Source organism: Glycine soja, chromosome 15 (genome assembly GCF_004193775.1).
Source record: "Glycine soja cultivar W05 chromosome 15, ASM419377v2, whole genome shotgun sequence".
Taxonomy (NCBI): domain Eukaryota; kingdom Viridiplantae; phylum Streptophyta; class Magnoliopsida; order Fabales; family Fabaceae; genus Glycine; species Glycine soja.
This window is the reverse complement of record NC_041016.1, coordinates 6441034-6453152: the sequence shown is the minus strand read 5'-3', so window position 1 is coordinate 6453152 and position 12119 is coordinate 6441034. Positions and strand designations below refer to the sequence as shown.

At 31.2% G+C, this 12119-nt stretch overlaps 1 protein-coding gene across 1 annotated transcript; it reads left to right on the top strand.

The window, feature by feature from the left end:
• The first annotated feature begins 7928 nt into the window (after window positions 1-7928).
• LOC114386933 (CBL-interacting serine/threonine-protein kinase 12-like) lies at window positions 7929-10088 on the top strand. The gene has a single exon (XM_028347003.1). It carries the CDS (start codon window positions 8197-8199, stop codon window positions 9727-9729), a length of 1533 nt encoding a protein of 510 aa, XP_028202804.1. The 5' UTR covers window positions 7929-8196; the 3' UTR covers window positions 9730-10088.
• The last annotated feature ends 2031 nt before the right edge of the window (window positions 10089-12119 follow it).

Sequence of the window (12119 nt, the reverse complement as noted above, 5' to 3'; positions counted from 1 at the left end):
ATTTCCAGATAATGAAGTTGGATTTATCTTGAAAAGATGCACGAGACATATCAAGTATTCAAATCTGTTACGTCAAGTTTGTCCATAGACAAGCTAATCGAGTTGTTGATTCTTTAACAAGGATGTCTAAATCATACGCTAATCCACATGCCTGAGTTTATTCCATCATGTATTCGGTCTCTTATTATCAATGAAGTATGACTTTTCTTTCTGTCAAAAAATGAAATAATAATCTATTTGATTATTTTAAAATTGATATCATGCAGATGGTTTTATAATGATATGTAATTTGACAATTAAATTCTATACATATCTCACAATAAAGTTATATCAACAAATTGTAAATACTATCTTAAAAAAAACAATTGTAAATACAATAACTTTTCATGAAGTGAACAATGATATAAATATAAATGTACTCAATTCTTAATAGTAGTGGGTAAGTAAGCTCATTTAAGACCCATCCACATTCTAACAGGTCCGATTTGTCCGCAAAATAATTGGGTTACGTTTTGTTGGTTTACATTCATCCATGGTAGATTATAGTTAAACTGGTCAGTTCACAGACCATAGATATAATAATAATAATAATAATAATAATAATAATAATAATTTGATGTAGAACTAACAATAAAATAAATAAAAAACTAAAAAGTTTAAAATTAATTTTTTTTTCTTGGGATTTTTTACTTATTAATAATTGATAAAATTTAACAATATGATAAATATATTAATAAAGCATAAACTATTGAAAATATTGAAAATTTCTTTGTACCTCATAGTTAATTATTTGATTTTTTTTTGTCCAATTGATTGTTGGATTTTAAATACAGACTAGTCTTCTTCCGTAGGCCCATTAAAGTTCATAATCTCTTTCATGGATCCAAAAACAAGGCCGTGGTCTTTTGAACTTTTCCTTAATGGGCCACACATAATGTAGTTGATGCGCTGCACTAAAAGCATTTGGGCTATTGCATTCTCGAAACTCATTCAGAATATAATGGGAGATACAAGATGTAACGATGGAAGTGCAGAAAATAAATGGCATACATTTGAGGCAGGCAACACTTCCCAATTCTAGTAATATACTATCCAATTCCACTAATATACTATCTCTCTTTATATATATTCCCCTCCTAAAATATCATTTTTCCAAAAACAACATTCGAAAATGTTAAAATTTTAACACTTTCATAAAGTAGTTTGTAGAATGTGTTAAACATAACATTGTTCTTTTTTAAAAGATGATTAAAGATATTATTTCTTATTTTAAATAAATGCACTCTTAAATAAAATTTTTTACTATTTTTTTATTATAACTGTTAACGTAATTGGTAATTTTATGTTAAAATATATTTGTATGCTTTATTTTTTTACTACAATTTGTTTTGATACTTTATCTTTTAAAACACTATTTTGTTTCTCTGTTTTAAATTTAGGCCAATGTTATTAGGTTAAAAATGTAAAGTTGGTTGCACTAATGCTAAGCAAGATGAGAAGAAATTATCAAGTAATGTTAGATCAACATTTGTTTATATACTAGGCTAATCTCTATTAACATGTATTTAAGATTTTAAATTTGAGAGAAAAATTAATAATACTTGATTATGTGTTATGTGGAGACAAAAATTGATTGAGATTATAGACCAAGTAGCGGTGTAATATCACTTAATAATTTCTTATCAAGAAAAGAAGAAAGTAAATATCAATCTTAAACCGATGCTAAATTGGATGAAATAAAGAAAAAATAGTTAGCTAGCATTGACTGTTCTAAACAACAATTTAAAAAGATAAGCCTTTTTGATCGACACAACAACAATAACGTCGACTCATTTTTGGTTGGAGCCAAGGTACGTTTCTGTTGTAGTGATTAAGTTCATCACACCTTCCCAGTAACGAAAAAATTGGAGGGCAAATCAACAACTTAATTAATCTTTTTAATATTAAGCTAATTCATTATAGCTTAACGTGTGATAATCATTATGCCCACACAAAGTTGACTTTCAAAGTTGTGCTTCACTGTATTCTTCCTTTCTTTCCTCGCGTGACCTTCACAAGTCACAACGATGCCGACTAGCTTCCTTGTGAGGAGATTATAAAGTTCCAACATTATGATATGGCCTCGCCACACATTTTCATTTGAGTGCACAATTTCTTTAAGAAACGTATGTTTCCTTGCAAAGAACAAAAATTTACAGATTAGTTTAGTGGAAAAAATTCTCAAATTTAAGGGAAGCGAAGTTACATGGAATAATATACATTAAACGAGAGGAGACACGAACAACTACAAGGCTTCTTACAATATATTGTAATAGTTTCATTCTTGAAAAGTTCTTATCCTTCGCATGGTCATGAGTCATGACAGCCTAATAGTTTCTTGCTAGCTTTATTTTTTTCATAAACCTTGTGTCTGCCATTGTTGAATGCAGAGCTAACCAGATAAACTTGCAGGAAAAGCTTAAAAAGAAAAAAGGGAAGCAATGAATGGAGTTCTATGTATTGAAAGATTAATTATCAAAGTTACATCTTGATTTGTCTAAATGGTTATATATACACATATACATCAACTAACTTCCAACTAACTATTAGTTTCAACCAACTAAACTAACTTCTAACTAACAACTAAACTAACTTAACTTTCAACTAACTAACTAACACTAAGAGCCCCCTTCAAACTAGGAGTGGATATTAGACATTCCTAGTTTGGAATGCAAAAATTTAAAAGCATCAAGCATTAGAACTTCATTGTAAACATCAACTAATTGATTTGTAGAAGGAATGGGAAGCAACTTCACAAGACCCCTTAACACCTTCTCTCGAACTATGTGACAGTCAATCTCAATATACTTTGTTCTTTCATGAAATACTGGATTCGAAGCTATGTGAAGAGCAGATTTGTTGTTACAATACAGAGTGACAGGTTTCTGAAAGTCTACTCTAAATTCTTCTAGCAGATAGGTAAGCCATTGAATTTCAAAAATGGCGTTAGCTAGTGCCGTATATTCAGCTTCTGATGAGTTTCTAGATACAGTGGCTTGTTTCTTGGATTTCCATGAAATCAGTGAGTTACCAATGTACATAGCATAACCAGTGATAGACCTTCTTGTGTCAATGCAACCAGCCCAGTCAGAATCACTAAACCCCTTTAAATGTATTTTACTTGCAGCAGAAAGGAAAATCCCTACTCCTGAGGATCCCTTGATATACCTACGAATTCAAACAGCAACTTGTTGATGAGCTGAGGTGGGAGCAACGACAAATTGGCTCAGATGTTGCACAACATAAGTGATGATATTTGACCTTGTATTGATCAAGTAGATCAACCTTCCAATTAACCTTCTAAAAAAGGAAGCATCTTTCAATGAAAGAGGAGTCCCTGATTGTTGATGCAGCTTAGTAGCATAATGTGATGGAGTAGATACTAGTTTAGATCCAAGCATACCAGCATCACTAAGAATGTCTAAGGCATACTTCCTTTAACAAAGATTGATACCAATAGGTTTTCTGGCTACTTCAAAACCTAAGAAGTATCTTAAGTCACCTAAATCTTTTATCTTAAAAGCATTGTCTAACAACTGTGTAAAAATTTCCATTGTATAAAAACGATGATGTGACAGCTGCACATGTACGGGACAGACCTAATGAATTAGTATTCTGTTAGGATATGGAAATAATCATAATTTAGATGTTGACTTATTCCTAATTAGTATATACTTAACAATTAATTTTAAATATTATATATTTTATTATATATTTTATTAATTAATAATAATAATTATAAAAAATTTTCATTATATAGAAACGATGATGTGACAGCTGCACATGTACGGGACAGACCTAATGAATTAGTATTCTGTTAGGATATGAAAATAATTGTAATTTAGATGTTGACTTATTCGTAATTAGTATGTACTTAACAATCAATTTTAAATATTATATATTTTATTATATATTAATAATAATAATTATTAAAAAATTTCATTGTATAGAAACAATGATGTGACGGCTGCACATGTACGGGACAGACCTAATGAATTAGTATTTTGTTAGGATATGAAAATAATCATAATTTAGACGTTGACTTATTCCTAATTAGTAGGTACTTAACAATCAAGTTTAAATATTATATATTTTATTAATTATTAATAATAATAATTATTAAAATTTTCCATTGTATAGAAATGATGATGTGACAGCTGCACATGTACGGGACAAACCTAATGAATTAGTATTCTGTTAGGATATGAAAATAATCATAATTTAGATGTTGGCTTATTCCTAATTAGTATGTACTTAATAATCAATTTTAAATATTATATATTTTATTAATTACTATTAATAATAACTATTAAAGTTTTCCATTGTATAGAAATGATGATGTGGCCGCTGCACATGTACGGGACAGACCTACTTATTAAAATTTTCCATTGTAAAGTGAATGTTTATACCAAGAATGAGTATGTCTCCTTGTGATTCTCCATGACCATTCAAACTAATTGGAACGACTTCATTTGCAATGATCATTAACAAGTCTATGGGACAGACCTTGGCACATGTGCAATTGTATTACATCACTCCCACTAAAACATATTCATATAAATTTATCACTTTTTAGGTTAGTATTGTTATATAAAGTAGCAACATCCCGCTTGAGATTTTTAAATGTTCACTACTCTTATTTATATATGTAATCAATTCATTCATTTTTATTTGTCTCTCATTCACTACAATAACAAGTTACTAATGATAATCACAACAATATCATCCAACACGATCTACAATTGGATGAGGTTAGTTTCAAATTCATATTTTATTTAATGTATTTTTTTCTGTCAATATTTAAACATTATTACTATCCAAATAAACAAAATTATATAAGTGTGTACATATAGTAATAATTTATATTTATGAAATTTCAAATATTAACATGAGTTCATGTATCTTATTTTATATTACTTTTTTCTATACATAGCTCAAGATTATGATCATACAAATAAACATTATTATTTAACTTTTTATATGTGTTGATAATATTCAAATAAGAGTATAAGTATGTGCATTTACACGGGCCAAAGTCTAGTATGTAACAATGCTTAGTTACATATTCACAACTAACTATATTTGAATCGTACCAACTATTCTTCATTGTTTTTCATTCTTTCCTTTGTTAACTTAGTGTGCGATGTTCTAATGAGTGAAGTTAATAAGATTGCAATATTCTGTATACTTCGTGTCACTATTTCGTATGGAATAATCTTTTTTTACCAGCCAAAACAATTGTATTGATTATAAAAATGGTACCAGAAGTACCAATAAAAGGACAAACAAAGTGCTGGAAATATTTCGTATGGAATAATAATATTATTTATTCACAATACCTAATCTTACTACATGTTATAACTACAAATATCCATATCTTGTAATAAGATAAATACAATCATATGTTTATCTCGACTACAATTCAAGATTTTGGGTTAAATTGCACATGTTAGAGACTGCTGCCATCATTCACAATATTTATTTCATATCAAACGTGAAAGCTTCGTCGCAAATCGCAACTGTATTCTGAGATGTAAGATGGGTTGTTATGGCTAACACAAAAAGAATAAAAATATGAAAACCATATTGAATTTGAAAATTTCAAACCGACTTCAATTGCTTACAATGCATATGCAGCACGATATTACATTTCAGCACTCATATACAAGTGTTGGTCAACTAGAGGGGAGGTGCCTGCACTTCCAGCCACATCTTGTGTAAGTATGCCCATTAAAGAAGGAAATACCCGTTATCTTGGAAGTCTCGAGCAGATGTTAGGCTGTTAAAAGTCCAACTTTCATTCATCTCAATCAAAATCAAATTTCTTGGAAAATAATTTTAGTTAAAAGACCAAACTCACAAACTTAAACAAAGTTATTCCATATTAATTAATAATTGACTCTAATATGTAAAGCTTGTATTTAGAATTTTACAAAATTTTAGAATTTATTTTACTTTTTCTTAACTAACTCTACATATAAAATATCATTAAATTGACCCAAACAGTCATATTTTAAGAAGGATGTGGATTTAATTATTACTGTCAATATGAGAATTTTATTGGTCAATAATCTATAAATACATCTTGATAAACAAGATAAACATTTTTTAAGTTTTGAGGTCTAATTCAGATAATTCGATAAGATTCAATTCATCTAAATTTTTTAAAATAAAAAATCTCTACATATAAAATTGTCCTAGAATCATATTAAATTATTATCAACATTATGAATTTATAAGTAGTTATTGTCTAACACATTATTTTTTAAAAAAAATCTTATTCGACAGTAGTTTATATATTCGACCACACAAATTAAAATTGTCTAGGTTCACCATTGACTAAGTATATCCTTCAAGAAATTACGTCAAATGGTGCAAACAACACATGCATTTTGTTGCTTATGATAGACATGGAAATGTAGAGATCGAGAGTATGAAATTTCAAATAGATCAAAATATTATTATATAAACAAATAACTATTTCAGTAACGTATAGCAGTATTTAAAAAAAAAAGTAAAATACAAAGGATAAATTAAAACTATTATAAAAATTTTAAAATACAAAATGAATTAATATATAAAGAAGAATTTGTAAAATGTTATTTATATTATAATTCTGACATAAATGCAAATAAAAAGTAAACATTTGTCACAAAGAATTACAATAACAAAAAACGTCTAAACCAACTCTCTTTTTTTTTTTATATATTTTCTAAACCAGCTCTTATATTCTTGTTATTAAAATTTTTAATCAAATAATAATACATGAATATTTTTTTAAAAATTCCATAACGGTTTTAATAAATGCTATTTAATAATGAAAAAAATATTTACATGTTATACATTATTTAATTTGAAAACTTAATAACAAAAATATATAAAAATTTATATACTGTTTCTCTCTATAAAAAATGAGCCTTCTTTATAATTTATAAACCGTGTATCGGTTTTGCCCCGACCTTGCACAAGAAGAAGAAGAAGAGGAGGTGAGGGGAAAGAGATTTAAAGGAGAATGAAAGTAGCTCTCATTTGAAGGGCAATTGATAAGTAAAACAATCAAGTAGAGACAATTGGATGCGTAACTCATCAACTCATCATTGGAGAATCTTTTAATGCAGGGGAACTCAATTAAACAACCAAAACCTATTTTTTACTTTTTTTTCCTCTCACGCGACGCAAGACGCCAAATGGTGCAACTTTTTGTAGTTTAGGATATTTTGGTAGTAGAAAACGTGATCATTTTTGCTTTACATTACATGTACGATTCACCAATGTTAAACAAACATAAACACGTTAATTAATAAATAAAACAAGTTCTCAATACACAGTTGCTTTAAATTAGAGATACCAAAATGCGTTGATACGTCCGATCAAATCTGATTTGTTCCTCATTTTTGGGTTGAGTTAAAGTTTTCAACCCACCAGTCCATTTTAATCCATCTTATTTTCAGGGATAAAAAAATTAATTGAGGAAAAAGTAAAATAGATCATTTCGTCAATCTACTTTTTATTAAAAAAGTTAATTTAATATTTATTAATATTTTATGCACATATTAATAAAAAAATTATTATATAAAATTTAAGGTAATATATATTTAACTTTTAATAAGTATTTATTATTTAATATTTATAAAAGATACAATTAATTAAAATATATTTATTATTTATTTTTTCTTAATATTTTAATTTTCACGTAACATAAGCTTGAATTATCAACTTATTTTTCTTATGCAGAACAAGGCAGGACAATCTATTTTTGAAAAAAATTTATTACCCATAATAATTATCCTCAACTCGAACGAACCAAATTAACCATTAGCATAAAAAAAAAATACAAAACAAATTAATGGTTGTACATACTCTCGGTTATAAAAGCATCTGTCATTCATTCTCAATCTCCCTCTTTTTCTCTCTCTGTCTCAATTTGAACCAAATACAAGAAATTTGTTTACACACATAACACTCTCTCACACATAGGAAACCTCGAACAAATCAAAACCACACCCTCGTTCCTCCCTCCCAACCACCTTCAATAGAGGCCAATCCAATCCCTGATCACCACCCATCACCTCCATTCTTCTCTTTCTCCAAACAAAGCACAAAAAAACAAAAACACAAAAATTTTAGCTTCCAAAACTTTGAAACCAGAGGCCATCCATGGCCGACGTCGTTTCGAAGACCCCAACCAGCAGCCTCATCAGCCCCCACAAGAAGGAAACATCGAACCTTTTACTCGGTCGTTTCGAGATTGGGAAGCTCCTCGGGCATGGAACCTTCGCGAAGGTGTACTACGCCCGGAACGTCAAAACCGGCGAAGGCGTTGCCATCAAGGTAATCGACAAGGAGAAAATCCTCAAAGGTGGTTTGGTGGCGCACATCAAGCGCGAGATCTCTATCCTGCGCCGCGTGCGCCACCCCAACATCGTTCAGCTCTTCGAAGTCATGGCCACCAAGAGCAAGATCTATTTCGTCATGGAATACGTTCGCGGCGGCGAGCTTTTCAACAAGGTCGCGAAAGGGAGGCTCAAAGAAGAGGTTGCGAGAAAGTACTTTCAGCAATTAATCTCCGCGGTGGGGTTCTGCCACGCCAGAGGGGTGTACCACAGAGATCTCAAGCCTGAAAATTTGTTGCTTGATGAGAATGGCAATCTCAAAGTCTCTGATTTTGGGTTGAGTGCGGTGTCTGATCAAATCCGACAGGATGGTCTGTTCCACACTTTTTGTGGGACACCTGCGTATGTTGCTCCTGAGGTTTTGGCGAGAAAAGGGTACGATGGTGCTAAGGTGGATCTCTGGTCTTGTGGGGTGGTGTTGTTTGTGTTGATGGCAGGGTATTTACCCTTTCATGACCAGAATGTGATGGCTATGTATAAGAAGATTTATAGAGGGGAGTTTCGTTGTCCGAGGTGGTTTTCTCCTGATTTGTCAAGGCTTCTCACCAGGCTTCTTGATACCAAGCCTGAAACCCGGATTGCGATTCCTGAGATCATGGAGAATAAGTGGTTCAAGAAAGGGTTCAAGCAGATCAAGTTTTATGTGGAGGATGATAGGCTTTGCAATGTGGTGGATGATGATGGGCTTATGGACAATGATGATGATACTATTTCTATTGCTTCTGTTGCTACCTTTTCAGATTACTCGGTTTCGGAGTCTGATTCTGAGGTTGAGACTAGGAGGAGGAATGATGCCACTTTGCCTAGACCTCCTAGTTTGAATGCCTTTGACATTATATCGTTCTCTCCGGGCTTTGATCTTTCGGGGTTGTTTGAGGAGAAAGGGGATGAGACAAGGTTTGTGACTGCTGCACCGGTTAACAGGATCATTTCCAAGCTGGAGGAGATTGCTCAGTTGGTTAGTTTTTCGGTGAGGAAGAAGGACTGTAGGGTGAGTTTGGAGGGTACCAGAGAGGGGGTTAGGGGGCCTTTGACTATTGCTGCTGAGATATTTGAGTTGACACCTTCTTTGGTTGTAGTGGAGGTGAAGAAAAAGGGAGGAGATAGAGCTGAGTATGAGAGGTTTTGTAAAAATGAGTTGAAGCCTGGACTGCAGAATTTGATGGTGGAGGAGTCTGCTACTTCTTCAGACTTGTCTACACCTACTCAACCTTCCCTACTACGTGGCCTTTCTGAACCTGTGCCGGATATTTCTTCTGATATTGAAACCCCGCTCTATATACCTACTGATGATTGAAGACTGAGATATGGAGAAGAGAAAAATGGTTGAGGTCTTTCTCTCTATCTCACACACACACTCTTTCTTTCTCTCTCTCTCTCTCTCTTTTTCTTTTTTTTTTCTTTTTATAGATTGTGTATGGAAATTGGTAAAAAATTTTGCCCACAGGATTGATTGTCCTGCTTTTAGGTTTGCTTCTTGACTGGAGCTTTAGGTGCCTACTGTATGTCTAATTGCTATACGAGAAAAAAAGGCTAATTGAAATATAGTGAATGAGTATGTATGTATTTATTTCTATTTTTCTAGGCTCTGTATAGCAAGTGATTCAGAAAAATAACAATACGGTTTAGTGCTAATCCATGTGGCATTGCGCTGGCTTTGAGTTTAGCTCTATATTCAAGTTAAATAAGATTATTTGAAATTGGAGATTGGAGAAAGAGGATATTTTTAATAAGATCATATTCTAGTTTTCTGCATATTTTTCTCTTGATAGAAATTAATAATGAGAGAGCTAGACGTATTTAAAACTTGCAAACACCTAATAGCCTATCATGTAAAGGAGAATATCGTTTTCCGTTGGACGAGGAGGAATAGTTCCTCTCATTTTTGTTGGTTGAACACATTCAATGGTCCTGGAGCACCTAAAATCCTTGCTTGGAGGAAATCATTCCAATAGATTACATAAAAATATACCCTCTGCTACTAATTTTGTTACTTTGTTTTTGAACGAACTCTGCAAATTGAGTGTATAGCATGTTGAAGAAAATGGACCGCAACTTGGTTTGGTTACATACTAAGTTAATGGACCGCAACTTGTGAAAAGTTGTTTAATACTTACGAAATAACTATCTTTTTTACCAATCTAAAAGCTACGGGTATGGTTAAGCTGCAAGTATTATAAAGTAATGTAGTTTCTTGTTTCTTAGCAATGCAAAAGGAAGCTCCCATTTACTTGCCATTGCCTCTTGAGAACAAATTGTTGGGCTTTAACCCTGTAGAATGATTGTTGTAAATCTCAAGCAGTTAAGCCCTCAATATGATATTAATGGGGGAAGGGGAAAAATCAAGGTTTGAATTAATTGAATGGGATGAGTATCGTGCTTGTTACTGCTGGTTCAGGTGCACTTTAGAAGTTAATGATATTAGTCTACGAGAAAACACATACTCAGTTGCATGTTACCTTATAAATGCACTGCTTTTGGTGAAGATAAATAAAAATGGATTACGTGCCATCTTGCATTGCTTCCCTTAAAGATAAACTCCCCAAAGTGTTACTTTTGCATATTCTCTCCCTTGAATTCTGTGGACTTGCAGTGTTGGTCATACCTATATGAATATAGTAAGCTATGAGTGAGGCAAATTGAAGGGAAAAAACGTACTTTATAGACATCAAAGTCCATAAAAATAGGAGAAATTAAGCAAAGATTATCTGAATGGATGACGTTTCCTCAACAATTTATCTAAAAAAAAAAATAGCACCCACAAGAATGCTTCCAAAATTTCAAATCTCCGTACACGCGAATAGCTCCAAACGAGTTTTGTAGAAGAGACGCGATATAAGGAGCGTTGGCCACTAATCTTGGAGATGAGACAGATACTAATCACATCTCAGTCAAGTGACCCAAGTGCATGTTAGTTATCAAGGGATCCTCTCTAGCAAGCTGTGTCTTTAGTCAAATTATGTTATAATTAAAATTTATAATAAATATTTTAAACATGTAAATTACAATAAAGAGTTATTGAAATTATTAAAAAATTCAAATTAAAAGAGTTAGACAATTAAAAAAATTAAGTATACAGATAAAAGTAAAAGGAAAATAGTTTCAGATAGCCAAGAATTATTTTTAAAATAATTTTTAAATCAAATTAAATTTCTCAACAACTTATTTCTTTCAATTTATCTTTATTAGCTTTAATTCTAATTAAATTTTAATAATTTTTAAGAAATTAAAAATAATATTGTAGTGTAATATTAATTATTTATATTAAATATATAATATAATTTATATGTTTAAAAATGTTAATTTATTAAAAATTTAATTATTAAAGTTTAACATTATTAATGAATAACCTCAAATACTAATTAATATACGGAAAAGTTATCCGGTATAAAAGTAGTCCTGCCCCTGCACAGTAATAATTGGATAGTTACCTTTTGAATGCGACTTGAATACATTTTTTAATCTGGTGCATTTATATATATCCAACGGTTTAAAATAATGTATGAGAGGGCTGGAGACACTTGGTGCAGGAGAGTACGAGTGCTCATCGATCCAATCTGACAACCTAACAATTCGATCCAAAAATAAAAAATAGAATGGATAAAAAAATTGAAAAATTAAATTTTTTTATTAGATTGAATCATGAATTTAATTTTTAAAACGGATCCCATTTAAATCAAACTTAAA

What these genes read in the sequence shown, in the direction of transcription:
- LOC114386933 (XM_028347003.1), top strand. Translation starts at nt 8,197, where the DNA reads ATGGCCGACGTCGTTTCGAAGACCCCAACCAGCAGCCTCATCAGCCCC.